Source organism: Ursus americanus, chromosome 1, assembly GCF_024610735.1.
Source record: "Ursus americanus isolate L20-20 chromosome 1, mUrsAme1.1.p, whole genome shotgun sequence".
Classification (NCBI taxonomy): Eukaryota; Metazoa; Chordata; class Mammalia; order Carnivora; family Ursidae; genus Ursus; species Ursus americanus.
This window is the reverse complement of record NC_142127.1, coordinates 89,531,209-89,546,354: the sequence shown is the minus strand read 5'-3', so window position 1 is coordinate 89,546,354 and position 15,146 is coordinate 89,531,209. Positions and strand designations below refer to the sequence as shown.

The 15,146-nt window shown below is 58.9% G+C and overlaps 1 protein-coding gene across 1 annotated transcript; it reads right to left on the bottom strand.

Annotated features, from left to right (window-relative positions):
• Positions 1 to 298: 298 nt before the first annotated feature.
• Positions 299 to 12,475, bottom strand: WNT10A (Wnt family member 10A). The gene is made up of 4 exons (XM_045777598.2): positions 12,363 to 12,475; positions 11,066 to 11,328; positions 3,827 to 4,206; positions 299 to 1,424 (listed from the first exon to the last, which is right to left on the bottom strand). Exons 1-4 carry the CDS (start codon positions 12,473 to 12,475, stop codon positions 927 to 929), a joined length of 1,254 nt encoding a protein of 417 aa, XP_045633554.1. The 3' UTR covers positions 299 to 926.
• Positions 12,476 to 15,146: the final 2,671 nt, after the last annotated feature.

Sequence of the window (15,146 nt, the reverse complement as noted above, 5' to 3'; positions counted from 1 at the left end):
GTCACAGGAATACAAGGCACAACATAGGGAATAGAGTTACTGGTATTGTAATGGCCTCCTATGGTGATAGATGATAGCTACCCTTGTGGTGAGCAGACCATAATGTATAGACTTGTCCAATCACTATGTTGTACACCTGCAACTAATGTAACATTATGTATCAACTGTACTCAAAAAGTGTTTTAAATGCAAACAAAAAATAAGGGGCCCCACTCCCCAGAAATCACTCTACACCCAGCACCGAGCTGTATTTTCTTTATGGCACAGAACATTGTCTGAGATGACCTGGTCTGTGTATTTTCTTATTTATTGTCCATCTCCCCCAACCAGCATGTAAACTCCAAGAGGGCAGGTGCTGTGACTCTCTTATTCACGTCTGTGTCCCCAGCACCCTTCGTCCCCTGCAGAGTGCCAGACCACAAAGAGTGCAAAATAAATATTTGTTAAATGAGTGATGAGGGGCAGAGGCCCTGCGGGGAGGGCATCTGAGGCCTCTATAGAATCACTTCAGCACAATCATGTCCATTTCTTCTTTTCTAATCATAGTCCCCCTGCCCATAGGCTTCCATTCATTCTCTCTCCCAGGGGAAGAGGTGAAGGCAGGAAAGGGGACAGGCCCAGAGACTGCCTGGCTGACACTCGCCCTCACCCACGCCCTTAGGTGTGGGGCAATCCCCAGCCCAGCTGAGCTTGACTGAGCCTGGGGCAAGGAGCTGGGAGGCATATAGGTCCTTGGAGGCCACAGAAGTGAGGAGTGGTGTCCAGGCAGGACGGGGCTGTCCCCTGATTGCAGATGTGACCCTCAGAGCCGGGAGGCTCCTATGCGATCAGATGGTCCCAACTCCTCTCCCAGGAGCCTAGGCGACGCTCGCCGGGCCAAGCTGGCAAGCGGCCGAGGGCCGGGCTCCGGGAGGGCAGCCTGGCTCTCACTTGCAGACGCTGACCCACTCGGTGATGCGGCACTCCTCGCAGACGACGAAGCAGCACCAGTGGAAGCGGCAGTGGCAGCGCTCGCTGCGCGTCTGGCGCAGGATGTTGTGGCCGCGGCCGCAGCACATGCTGCCGCAGCCGTCGGGGCCCGAGCTGCTCTTGTTGCACAGGCGGCCCACGGTGCCCGCCGAGTCCAGGCGCGGCTCGCGCTCGCAGAAGTCGGGCGACTTCTCGAAGTAGACCAGGTCGGCGGGGCTGGCGCGGCGCCGCGGCCCCGGGACACCCGGGGCCGGCGAGGGGGCCCCCGCGGGGCCGGGCTCCAGCTGGCCGCCGTTGCGGTTGTGCGGCCGGATGAGCGTGGCGCGGTGGAAGCGGCTGCGCAGCAGCGCCCCCACGGCGCGGAACTCCGGCGTCACCTGCCAGCACGTCTTGAGCTGGCAGCTGCCTGACGTGCCGTGGCACTTGCATTTCCGCCGCATGTTCTCCATCACCGCCTGCAGAGGGAGGCACGGCGAGGGGTGACGCCCGCGGCCAGCCCCGCGGCCCTCCTCCCAGCGCAGACACTGGCCTTCGAGAATCTCCGAGACTTGTGAAACCGACTCCCATCGAACAGAAACTCAAGCCCGAAGCGGGGCGGGGCGGGGGCTGGGGGTGGAGAGCTGGGGCGGGGGGCGCGCGGCTCCTGAGCCACGCAGTCCGGAGAAGAACTCTGCCTGCTCTTCTGCTGCTCTCCCATCCGCCTCCCACCAGGCCAGGTCCTGGGGGAATTCCCTCCTTCCTCCCCTCCTCTCCTTTCCCAGCAGCTGCAGGGGGCCCTTGGGGCTGGAGGGCTCTTGCTTCCTGAGGGGGGATCCCAGATCCTCAGGGAAATTCCCTCTCCTTCCACCCTCAGGTGGGGGCCAGGAGGAGGGGGGTGCTGGCCCCACTATATCCCATCCCCAAAGCCTCTGGCCTGGATCCAGGCGTGAGTGGGGGCTGCTGTGGGGAGTCTGAGAAAGCCCCTTTCCTCCTCTGGGCCCTGCAGCCCTTTGCAGGGAGCCTAAGGAGGGGACAGAAACTAGGGAGACTCCTCTTTTCCCCATTATACTGGCCGGGGCTTATTCTGCCCAATGCTGAATGCCACGGTTCCTCTAAGGGAATAGTGAGCACCAACAGGGGCCAAAGGCTCTACCTGAATACGGAATGGGAACAGTCCCAGGGAACCAGACCCCCTGCGCAATGAAAGCGAGAAGTCCCCAAGCCTCTGAGTGAGGTAGTTACAGAACACAACCTACCCACCCCCTGCCCAGCTCTCAACCTGCTCTAGAATCTCCTCCCAAAGGATCCCTTGACATTATCCTCACTAGAGACACCAGAAGGAGTTGGCCACACCTTCCTTTCCCCAACTCCATCCCAGAACACGCTCAGACCCGGAGAGCAATGATCTGGGGCCCTCTAATCTGGGCGGTTAGGGCCACAAGAGAGAGAGACCCTGCCCTCTGAGTCTTAAAGGACTCCTCGGCTTGTAGGTGCAGCCTGTGGTGTCAGCACCACGGAGGAACCAGCCCAAGGCCCCCCCTGGCCAACAGCTCCAGAACATTTGCTTCCCACAGGCAGCAGTCATTAACTAACCAGTTTAACAAGGAGGAGGCGGCACTGTTGCTACGGGCTGGGATAGTATGGAAGCCTGGGAAAAGAGCTGCAGGAACAGGGCAGGGCTGGGTGGGAGCTGGATGTGACCGGAGGGTGGCTATGCCTCAGTTTACTTCACCTCTCAGTCAGGACAGGAAGAGCTGAATCAGCTCCGAGCCTCTGCGGAAGGAGAGGGTGGCCCGCCTGGGTCGAGAGGCCAGGAGAAAGGGGAATGAGGAGGAGCAGGTGCCAGTCAGAGCGAGGGGAAGGCAGAAACAAGGCCTGAAGGCAGGCCGGGCAGAGCTGAGAGAAGGGACAAGGGCTGAACAGCCAGGAAAGGGGGGTGCAGACAAGGCTGCGGAGTGAAGGAGCACAGGCTCAGCGCTCAGCGGCCGGGCTATGAAGCCGCCTATGAAGCCGGCCTCTACCACTTCCTCACCAGTGACACCACCTCGAGCAAGCTTCTCCATCTCCCCGTACCTCAGTTTCCATATCTGAACCTGAGGCTAATACTACTACCCTCATAGCTAGTTGTAAGGATTAAATAGGCTCTCCAGTCAGGGCCTGACACATAGAAAGGACTCAGTAAATGCAGGCGATTACTCCTTTCCTTCTCCTTCTCCTCTTCCTTCTCCTTCATCTTCTTCTTCTTTTTTTCTTTTTCTTTTTTTTAATGAATGACCTTTGAGGTAGTATGCACAGTCAAGGTTAGGGAGAAAAAGGAGAAAGGCAACCATGCAATCACCGCACAGGGCCGTGGTGGCCCCCAGGAACCTGCCCTTGCAGGAACCCTCATTCTGCACAGAAAAGTCTGGGAAAGGAGGTAGAGGGTCCCAGCATAAGATAGCACAGAATCATGGACCATTAGAGCTGGCCAGGGGCACAGGACTCGGGGATGGGGTGATCCAGTTGAACCTTCTTGCTTTATAGAGGAGGCGACAGAGTGGCAGAGCAGGGCCAAGGCCGCTGAGGCCTTGACTGCAGCCCCGCGGCCCCTCCTCCACTGCTCACTGCAGAATAGTGAGAGGAGCAGGCTGCTCAGCAGAGTGGGAGCTGATGCAGGACAGGGTCGGTTTCATCCCTGCATCCCCGGCCCAGTCCAGTGCCTGGCACACAGTAGGTATCCAATGCATGTTTGACAACTGGATTAGGCAGGGGCAATGAGAAAGTTGCTGAGCTAGGGGGAATGGCGTGGGCCCCAGAGGAGAGGTAGGCCTGGGGTGGGGGAGGGGAGGAGCCCGAGGCAGAGGGATTTGGAGCAGGCCCAGGCGGGTGGGGCTCTCACCTGCCTCCCAACTCGGTTGTTGTGGAGCCTCATGCGTGCGTGGATGTCTCTGTGGGGCTCCCGCGAGTCCAGAAAGTCCTTAGAGAAGCGCTCCCCGAAGCCCACGTCGGGGCTACAGCCGCCCCACTCCCAGGAGTCCTGCAGGCCCGGGCTGGCAGGGGGCAGGGCCGGGTGTTCCGGGACCCCGTGGCTCAGGCCCTTCCCGCGCTGCAGCGCGTCGAGCTGCAGGCGATGCAGCTTCCGACGGAAGGCCTCCTCGTCCCCACGCCGGGAGGCGTCGCAGCCGCATGCCCTCAGTTTGCCCAGGGCGCAAGCATTGGACACAGCGTGCACGACCCCGGCTGCGGCGATGGCGTAGGCGAAGGCGCTCTCTCGAAAACCTGAGGGTGGAGATCCGGGGAACAGGCTCTGGGGGGCTTCCACGTCTCATCCCTCCGCCCTCCCTGCCCAACCTTCTTAACATACGAAGGAGAAACCAAGGCCCAGTGTTGGGGGAAGGTCTGGTACAAGGACACAGACTCAAAGAAGGGCAGAAATCACCCCCGAAGTTCCGGGTGCAGGGTGGAGTGGGGGAGGTCTCCCCCAGAGCCCTCTTTTCGCTTTGCACTTCATTCCCTGTTTCATTAACATCACCCTTAGCAAGCTCAGAATTTGTGTCTACTTCTCTCCTGTTGGACAGAAAGTATCTGGTAAACATTCTTTTTAAGATCAGGGACTTAATCTATTACCTCTCATGTGATATTTGCAATTTAAAAATAAGCCTGCAGAAAGAAGGCAAAATTTAATCTAAAAAAATAAATCACTTGTGATGGACTTCCAGGCCTCAGAGGATGCTAATGGGCAGAAGGGTAAGTAAGAGGAGATGGAGTCCTCCTAAAGCTCCCAGCCCCAAGGTTGCCTGCCTGGTGCCACCCCCTTTGGCACCCACTACAGAACACTCCCTGATGGCCAGGTTCAAGAGGCAGAGAAAAGAGCCAGCAGAGTTTTCCCCTTCCCTGTCCACAGGCATCCCAGAAAATCTGCTCAGAAAAGGGCACCGCCCAGCCATCCAGCCAGCATTGGGTCTAGGTCAGCAGAAGGGGTGGCTTGAGGAATTCTGGAAATCAGCTCAGTGCCCTGTAGTAGTGTTGAAAGTTGAGTGGGAAGGGTGAGCTAAGGCAGATGCCTTCCTTGAGATGTTCGGCGGGCACAAAGACCCTGATGAACCACCCTCAGGGGCCCAGGACTTGTCTACACTACTTTTCTCCTCTGAGTTTCCAGCCTGAGCCATCCTCTGAGAAGGCCCTGATAAGTCTGGGCCTCCTTGGCAGGGGGATGTCTATTCCCAGAGGAGGCTCCGGCTCCTGGACCCACAAGAGGCTTCTGGCTTATTCTGCATCTGAGAAGGGACCAGCTAGCGGCATTTTCTGGTACATGTCTCTGACCCGCCTCTGAAACCGAGAGTGTGGGCAGTGGGAGAAGAAGCCAGGAGCAATCGCAGCCTCCACATGAGGAGGAGAACTCAGCTGTGCCATAGGCACCTGTTGGGGGAAGCCCAGACCCTAGCAGGAGACTGAAGGCTTGCAGGAGACCAGAGATTCAGAGCAAAACACTCTGGGTCCTTCCACCCTAGTGTCAAAGCCTGGAAGGACATGCTCTGGGAGTTCCCATAGACCTCAGAGAGCCAACCAGGACTTGACAGAGACCCTAGCCCAATCCTGCAGCGCGCCCCCCCCCCCAAGCTCACCCTCTGCATTACAGGGTCCTGTCCTCCATCCTTACCTAGCCACCCCCCCAAAAAAAAGGCAAGATGTGTATAGTTCAAAGTATGAACTCTGGAGCCCAATTGTCTGGGTTCAAATCTTAGCTCTTCCACTTACTGTTAATAGCTACATGACCTTGGCCAAGTGACTTGACCTCTATGCCTCAGTTTTCTCATCTGTAAAACAAGATTGTTATTATCTGCTTCATTGTTGTCCCAAGAATTGAATTAATTAGTAAACTGCAAGTACTTCGAAGAGTACCTTACTCATAGTAAGTACCGCACAAACATTAGCTTCTATTGAGAAGTTCTTCATATTGTCTCATTCCACTCACTACAGCTGCAGTTTCAGGCCATTAGTTTTTGTTTCCCCCAATTACGGACAGAGCCCAGCAGCTCATGACCCACTTTAGAATAAATCACATGGGCCACCAGAAGCCTGAGAAGCAGGCCGTCCCTGTCTATCTTCTCTCTCCAGCTTGTGGCATCTCAGGACCTTTTCTGCAAGGAGCCCAGCTACGAGCAGACAGGAGGGGATGGGGATTGGGCTGAAGCCTTTTAAGAGGATGTTGGGAATTGGTGAGAGCTGCAGAGAAATAGACACTGACATGGGAAGTGGGGCCCAAGGGAAAGGAGGGCAGACCCAAGTCCCTAGGGAGTGCACCCTGCATTTTCCCTGCCTTTTAGCTGTGGAACTCTCAGCGCTTCCCCTATTGCTAGGGGGCTCATCAGCCCACTGCTAGGACAAATGGCAATATTCAGACCTCCAGAAACAGCCCAGGCCTCAGAAATTATCCCCCCTCCACACACACACACACACACACACACACACACACACACACACACACACAGTGCAAGAGGGAGATGCCCAAGATCACAGGGGTTATGTAGCAGCCCCAGCCCCAGCTCTCTCAGTTCCCAGGCCTGGTAACTTTCTGCTAAAGGACATTTGGCTCTAGGGAAGACATGCTCCTGTGTAAGAAACCCAGGTAGCTCTGGCCCCAGTTTCTATGGCCCTATCTACGCTTGCCACCAAGAAAGAGCAAGAGGCTGGTCTAGGGGGATGTGCTGGTCCACTCAGCATCTTCCAGGCTTTGTTACATTCAGAGGCAGGCCCAGAGGAGTCTGGAAAAATGTAGTTCACAATCTACAGAAAACACCCCTACCTACCCCAGGCAGCTAAGGACACCATGCCATGGCCTCTGGCAGCTGTCACGGCCACTTGTAGGGGCAGCCAGGCAGGGCTTGTGTGACCACCCTGTGCTCCAAGCATCCAGGATTCAGAGAAGCCCAGCCTCCTGGGTCTGCCCCCAGCTCCCATTCAGGGCCCCAGTTTCGGTCCTGGCCCCAACTGTCTGGGGCAGACACAGGCACTGTGCCATCTGGCCAGCTGGTGGGGGAGAGGGGTGGGGCCATGGCCAGCTGGGCTGCCTGGAGCATGGAGGGGGGGGGCTTGTTAAGACGCACAATTAGCTGTCCTGCCTTTGATCTGGGACAGGGACTGCCAGCATCTAAGTGGAGTCAGCTGCTGCTCCAGGCCGCAGCCAATGGCCAGGATGGGGCTGGGGGAGGAGGTTTGGAGGGCAGGGGAGCATGGAGGAGAGAGGATTCAGGAGCCAGTGGGAACCAGGAGGGGTCAGAGAAGCTTGAGCCCCGCCTACTTGAGTCCAAGAGGGAGGGAAGGGGGGAGATCTGGTAACAATCCCCTCCATGCAGATAATCTGTGCATGCTCCCGTGCCTGGGCTGAGAGAGAGAGAGAGAGAGAGCGAGTGAGAGAGTGAGTTGTGTGCACATGGGAACGCTTAGGGGTGACATTGAATGTGGTTACACGTTTGCACAAACAAAGGTAGGTGTGTGTCTCCGTGTGTGTATACATGTCAGTTTCATTTCTTGGACTACTCCTCCATTGTACCACTCACCTCTGGACACACAGTGGGAGATCATGATGGCCTGGTAGCTTAGGCAGGCAGTATGGCAGGGGGTTGAGGGCAATCTCTAAAGTCAGCTGGCCTGCATCTGAGTCCTGGCTCTGTAGCTCCCTTAGAAGCTGTGTGACTAATTCCAAGTTACCCAACCTCTCATTGCTTCATGTGCAGAATGAGGATACTAATAGGACCCATTGCATGGGGATTGTTTAGGGATCTTAAAGTACAGATAAAATGCTTTAAAACAGTGCCAGACAAACAGCAAGTACTTAATATGTATTAGCTAATTTATTGGGGGCTATTAGGATAACGGAAATTTAGGCGATCCTGGGATATGATGGCCTGAGCCTCTGTCTTCCTATCTGCATGCCACCACTCACCCCAAACCTGGAGGCTCCCCAAGGATAACCGTAAAAGAGAGGTGGGAGAAGAAAGAGCCAGGGCCTTGGAGAACAGAGGCTAGACTCTTAAACTGTGGCCTTCCACTGGGCTGAGAGCCTGGCTGGGCTGCAGGGCCTTGTGCCCCTTCTTTCCATCCATTCCAGATGGGTCAGGGCCTTGGGAGAGGGCTGTACTAACCTGTGTGGGCGCTCCTAGGACCTGCTGCTTGAGTCTCCTACACTTGCCTCCACTGGCCTCTCCCAGGCCCCATATCCCCGTCCACTCTGTTGCCCCTGCATCCATGGTTGGGTGCTCTAGTCCTCACCAGGAGGGGCTCCCCTCTAGATGTGCTGCCCAGCAGACACCAATTGTCTGGGTCCACAGAACAAAAGGCTGGGGATATCAGTGCCCTGGCCCTGAGGTTGGAGCTGCCCCTGGGTTGGGGACCTTCCCACAGCTTTTTTTTTTTATTCTAGCCCCAGAGAGGCCTCTCTCCCTGTCCCCTACCCACCCAGGTTCCAGCACCCTGTCATGCCCTCTCCTGGGCCGAGTAAAGCCCTATCATATGCCCTGCCTTCCCAAGTTTGTCTGCTCCAGGTGTTCAAGCATCCATCCCTCCTACACTGGAACCCCATCCCTTCACCCAACCCATTTCAGGGGACATGCCAGAACAATCAGATGGCAGTAACAGCATTAAGGTGGAAGGCCCCAGGGACCACCTCCTCCCAGCAGTCTCTGAATTTTGGACATGGCAGAATGCACCTTTAAGAGAGCCCCACTGGCAGTCTGAGTTGGAAGAGGGGTCAGCACCCTGTATTCCACTTAGGTGAAATGGGTCAAGTGACCCCACATGAGACAATTCACAACTTGAAAAGAAGGGAGACTGGGGGAAGGACCCAGTCCAGGGACTGGCTGCCACCAAGAGTAGCCCCGTAGAATTCAGATTTAGCTAGTCCTTGAGGTGACTGGCGGGGCGGGGCGGGGGGGGGGGAATAATCCCACAGGAGGGTGAAGGGTGAACCCAGATATGGAGTGGGGGAAGGGTTGTAACGGTGGCCGTGGAGGGAGAAAGTGGCAATTTCTTCTAGAAGCCCAGAGTCCCCTCCGAGGAGGGAGACGTAGAAAATGGGGTGTCGCAATGCGGGAGCAGAAGCCACATAGGTAGGACAGTGTTCCAAGGCCAAAGGAAGGAGCCCAGCCCCCCCTGCCAGAGCCCCGGAGCCGCTGTCCCGCCCCTTCCCCGCGCTGGGCACCGCCCCGCCCTGGCTAGCCCCGGCAAGTCTCCCCCTTCCACCACTAACCTCCCCCCCCCCACTCGTCCCCCCAGCTCACCTCCCGCTTATTAAACTGCAGGTGAACCCGGGAGCTCCTGGCGCCGGGCCAACCCCGCGCGCTTCCACCGCTCCGAGCTCACCCCTGAGCTTCAAAGACCCCACGTCCTCCACCGGGCCACACGGGCCTCACGCGGGCGAAGTAATCAGGACGCGTGGGTTCACTCTATCTAGAGGGGACAGGAGGCGCAGAGGGGAAGAGGGGACACCGTGGCCGGGAAGAGGGATGAAGAGCTTGCCTTGCCTTGCCTCACCTGAAGCGGCGGGGGTGAGAACCTCAGCGCCTGTCCAACCGCCCCCCCCTCGCCGCGAGCAGAACCCAAAGCAGGGCTCCGGCGCCCTCACCGCGGGGGCCCGAGCTCTGGAGGGCACACGGGGCGTCGGGGAGCGCACGGGTCACCTAGAAAGCCGGAGGGGGAGCGGGGTCGCGGCGGCAGCGGGCTCCGGCCCGGCCCAGCCGGGGCAGGAGAGAGGCATAGGCCCGTCCCGTGGCGTGGGCGAGCGCGGGCGGCCCGGGCGGGGCGAGGCGCCCGGCCGGGGTCCCCAGCAGCCGCCGTCTGCCGGCCGGCGGGGCTCGGTTGCGGCGGGGCGGGCGGGGCGGATGGGGCGGGGCGGGAGCGCGGGGCAGGGGCGGAGGGGGGCGCCCCTTGGAGAGCCGCGCGGTTCGGGCCGGGAGCCGTCTGCCGCGGCCCGCGGGGATTAGTTCGCGGCTGCATGCCGCCACACGCGTCGGGCTGGGCTTGGCCGGGTAGAAACAGCGCCCGGGGCGCGCGGGGGAGGGAGGGGGTAGGGCGCGCGGGGGCGGGGCGGGCGGCCTGGGGCTGGGCTGGGGGAGGCTGCGATGGCCCCTGACTTGGGGGCCCCTGGGGATGCAAGGAGGGGTCCTGGTGAAAAGGGAAAGTCCCAAGCTGGCCGACTTCTTTCTGATATTCGAGTACCTTAGAGTCTGACTCTTCCAGAAGCCTCTGGGCCCCCAGGGCATAGGGTATAGGGGTACCCCTCTTCCTCCACTGTCAACTGAGAATTGGACAAGTCGCAAGGAGCCAGGTCCCCACACTGTCCCACTCGAGCAGCTGAGAGGAAAAACAGATAACGCCCATCTTCCCCAAAAGACCTGAGTCAAGGCCTACCATACCAGGGCAGGGGTGGGTGTGAACAGAAACGAGTGACAACACCTCCTGCCATCGCCAGCCCAAGCTCCTCTAGGGGTTGTCAGGGTGGGCCCTGGGTCACCCAGAAGTCCCAGAGGGAGGACAGGGAGTGGGCTGCCGCTTCTCTGGGCTGTGAGGGGAAGAGGGATTGGCAGAGCTGTCAGGCCTGCTGGGCAGGAGGCATGCACACACACCCAGGGCCTCTGATTCAGAGAAGGTTTTCGGGGGCGGCGGGAATGACACAGAGGCTGGTGGTGTACCCTGCCGGGAAGAGCTCCTGCAAACGCACAATTTACCTGCCTGGGCTTCCCTCACCTACACCGTTTGGCAAAAGTCCTTCATGCTGACTCTGGGCACCTTATCCCAGACTCTCCATCCTAAATGCTGTTAACTAGGTTGAGGGTCAACTGAGGAAGGTGACAGATGTGGATATTTCCTGGGCCTGAGATAGACAGTGTCAGTGACAAGGCAGGATAAGCCAGGAGTCAATTCTCAGGCATGGAACCTACTACCCTCAGCCCGCACAGCCCAGGCTGGAGACATGTCTGCCCCATTTGTCTGGCCCCCATGGACTGGCCAAAACCAGAAAGGAGCAGTATGGCTGGTAGATGGGCATCTGGGGCAGGGGGGGTTGCCAGTTTGAGGGCGTAGGTAGAGGATGGTTGGCTTTTGGGGTGCGCAGAAGGGCAAGGGTGAGGGGGGCAGCTACCTCTGCTGAAGATGGGACTCTCGTAGGGGATCTTGTTGCGGGTCTCCAGACTAGAGCAGTTCCAGCGCTGGTCCCGGAACTGGTGCTGGCACTCGTGGATGGCGATCTGGATGCCCTGGATGGCTGAGGCAGCCACATCAGGGTGGCGCACACACACTTCCATCTGCCTCCTGCTCAGGCCCGGCAATGTCAGGCACACCGTGTTGGCATTGAGCACGGGCTCCGGGGGGAGGCGGAGGCCCAGAATGTCGTTGGGTGCAGACCTGCAGGCAGCGGGGGTGGGTGTGGGTGTGGGTGAGTGTTTTGGAGAGCTGGGAGGGCCCCGCTTGGCAATTTACACTCTGTCCCAAGAGCCATAATCCCTCTGTTCCAACCTCTGCTTCTAAAAGTTGGGCCTGTAGGTAGAGTCCTAGAGCATTCTCCTGTCCTCGGTCCTCTCATCATCGCTTCCTCCAACACCACCTGTCCAGATGCACACCCACACAAGCTAATGTGTAAATGCACACGCATCCAAAATGCCTGCGCACAAGTATTTCATAGGTACATGCTGAGCATAGATGTTCACATACGTAGCGTTCCCCAGGAGACTACTCCCAACGCCTGTTTCAGACGGTCACATTCGCACAGACACACTTCTGCACACATTGAGGGGGCCACACAGACCCAGGAACACTTACACACATACACACTTCAGACATAGTTACACACACAGACACACAGACACTCACAAGCATGTACATGTACGCGTGTTAACGTATAATGTATATTGATCCGTGAGCTCTCAGTTCACACACATGTGCACACACAGACTGCTGTTTACAACATAACTTGCAGGGTTCACAAAATCACACACACGCACTGAGAACCCTTCCAGCCGCAGTCTCAGTGACCCCACCTGATCTACTCCCTGCCAGCTCCCCCCCCCACCCGCCCCTGCCTGGGAGTGATCTCTAATGTGAAGCAAGGCAGTTTGAGCTTTCTCCTGGGGGGGGGTGCATTCCCCCCGCCTGGCATGGACTCCAGGTTGGCACTTGTTTCCCCCACACACATACACACACCTCCTCTTCTAGTAGCCTTCACTTTCCTGGGCACTGCCTTATCTCCCTGGACTGCCCAGATTCTGTCACCAGTTCAGCCCCCTCCTATGAGGGCAGTGTCTTTCATTGGGTACCAGCACTTTCCTGCGACACTGTCCCTCCCTCCTTCCAGGGTCCCCTGCCCCAGCAGGAGCGCCAGAGGCCCCTGTGGCTGGGGGTCCCAGCTCTCCAGGAGGGCGGGGCATAAGGTGAGGGCTCACCTGGGCACGGAGGCAGCCAGCAGCAGTAGGAAGAACAGGAGCGCGCAGAGCGCGGGCCGCGGCTGGGGCCGAGGTCGGAGCCGCAGCCAGGGGCAAGGGTGGGTGCTGCCCATGGCGCGCGGGCCGTCACGGGCCAGGAGTGGGGGGCTCACAGCCCGGCGGGACCGGCGAGCCAGGGGCGACGGCGCATGATCCGCGGGGGTCGGGGCGGCTGCGACACACAGCTCCGACTCGGGTCACGGCTCCGGGAGCAGACGGCGCCCGCCTCCCCGCTCCATGGGGCAGCGCCCCCGGGCACCGCCCTCGGGGTGGGGGGGCGGGCGGGTGCACCGGGCACCTCCTGGCACAGGGGTCCAGGGAATTTCCCGAGGCCCCCCTGCGACAACTCCTGGTGCCTCTCAAGGGTAGGGGGGGCCCGGAGGTGCTGCGGGCTGGGGACGAGAGGCTGGGGTGCCAGGGAGCCCCCCAGAGCAGCGCCGCGAGCCTGCGCTTCCGAGGGCGTGCGAGGCGGGCGGTGTGGGGGGGCGGTGTGGGGGGGCGGCGCTGTCTGTGCCCGGCCCCACCGCCCAGAGAGTGAGTGACTGTCCCGGCTCGGGGAGCTCTGCCGCCTCCCCTTCCTCCCCCCGCCCCCCCGCCCGAGTGTCTCAGGGCTCTACCCCAGGTGACGTCACGACGGGGGGGTGGAGGCGTGTATGGGTCCTGAGGCCACTGCGGCCGCTCAGGACTCCGGGTGGGAGCGGTGGTGCCGAGGGCAGGGGAAGGAGAGGTGTTGGGGGGGGGGGTCTGCGCGCGCGTGCACGTGGAGGTGCCAGTGCCAGGGCGCGCGCTGGTTTGTGTAAGAAGCTGTATGTTACTTCGAAGTGTGTGTGTCTGGCCGAGACACAGCTGCCGGGGAGCAGTCCTCCCCAATATACACACCTGCAGGGGCTGGAGGGGAGGGGCTGGCCCCCCTGCTTGCCTCTCCCACCTCAGGAGGGACTTCCCAGGCTTGGCTGGTGCGGCAGGTGTGGGGGGTCCTGTAAAGGGGTTTGGCAGCCTCTGGGTTTTGCTCTTCTTCCCTGTGTGACCTTAAACAGGTGCCTTGTGCTCACTGAGCCATCCTCTGCCCCTTCGTGAAATGCGGCTATCGAGGCCCACCTCATCTAGTCAGTGAGCCCATGAAGGTAAAATTGCTGGGACTCCAGTAAATGCTTATTTGGAAGCAGAGCTCCCAGGGGTGACACACCCTGGGAGCGGGATTAGTGAGCCCTTTAATTCCAAAAGTGTGCTTTGGGGGTCATCTTATTTTGTCCCCTTTTATTTCACAAGAAAATAATGAGGCTCAGAGAGGACCATGACTTACTCAAGGTCACACAGCAAATTAGTCCAAGAGCTGGAACTGAGCCCAGTGCTCTTGACCGTGAGCATAGCAGCAGTGGCCCCAACACTGAGTGTTGCTTGCCTGGGCCTTGCTGCAGATGCTCCGGATCTTGCCCTGGTGCTGCTACCTGTACTTGGCTCTCTGGGAGCCACCCAAAACCAGGCTCCTGGCTCAGGCCCACTCCGCTCTGGGATTTTCCTCTGGTCCTCCCACCCCGGCTGAACACTTAGCTCATCTCACTATGGGGTGAGTATACTAGACCCAGGCAAAGGCCTGAGAAACTAAAGGGTCGGGGACAGAAGCTCCAGCTTCTGTTTCTGGTTCTAACCTGGGCCCTGATAGTGAATCCTGCTCCCACTGCGGCCTTAGCATCCTCCTCTGTAAAATGGGCACAAGTCTTCTGCTCTATACACACACCTCCCTCCCAACCTCATTGTCCTCTCCTGGTTTAAGTACAAACTCTGGGCTCTGAGACAAAAGGGGCCCATTCCTGGAATTGTCCATCCCTGGGGAATTGGAGAGGGGTGGGGCCTTCCCTGTCCCCAGACTGTCAGGTGGTGGGGGCTGCCTGAGTAACAGCAGGCTGACGGCATCCTCCCCCCCTCCTTTCCCCCATCTCTGCCGGCAGCCTCCGCAGCTGTCAGGAATTAAGGGCTTGAGGCTGCTGGGGGTGGGGGTGGGGTGGGGCAATGGGGGGGAGCAGTCTGGACAGCAGGAAAACAGCCGGGGGCAGGAAGCGGTCTGCGTCAGCCAGAGCCTTGTTTGACCCCAGCCGCCCCCTGCCCTACCCACTCTCCTTCGCCATGCTGCAGGGACAAGGACAGCTTGGGACTAGAGTTTGGGAAGAGTATGGGGGAAGGATAGGGCAGGCCCAAACTCAGCACAGGAAGGAGGCGGTGAGCCTAGGCTGGGAGAGGGCACCACAGGGACAACCCAGGCTGGGGAGACATGTGCCCATTGGCTGTTGGGGAAACTGAAGCCCAGAAAAGATTAGGAAGAGGCCCAAGGTGGGACAGGGAATGCAGTCATGACTGCTTAACTCCCTGGGTAAAGCTCACACTAGTCTTCCCATGCTTGATGCATCATATGTGTCCCCTGGGGTAGGCCATTGTGGGGAATACTGATTCTGGATCCCATGCAGCTGAATCAGCCTGTCCAGGGGCAAGGCCTAGGGGTCTGCATTTCTAGCTGGTATCTCAAGTGATTTTCATGAAGACCACATTTAGGAAATTCTGCTGAGCTGCTTGAGAAGCTGTTTTTTTTTCTTTAACCTGCCTCTGCAGAGGGAACATCTCTTTGTCCCCCACCCCACCCCACCGCCTCTATGGCTCATGAAATATAGAGATGTAAGAGAGAGGGAGAAGGCCCTTTCTTTGAAAACCCCAGGAGGCAAATAATGATTCTCAAGTCTTGTTTGCAGTGGG

Excerpts from the sequence above, each read along its gene's own strand:
- WNT10A (XM_045777598.2), bottom strand. The coding sequence starts at position 12,475 with ATGGGCAGCACCCACCCTTGCCCCTGGCTGCGGCTCCGACCTCGGCCC. Across the intron at positions 11,329-12,362 it reads CTGGCTGCCTCCGTGCCCAG|GTCTGCACCCAACGACATTC; the intron begins GTGAGCCCTCAC and ends CGCTGCCTGCAG. Across the intron at positions 1,425-3,826 it reads ACAACCGAGTTGGGAGGCAG|GCGGTGATGGAGAACATGCG; the intron begins GTGAGAGCCCCA and ends CTCCCTCTGCAG.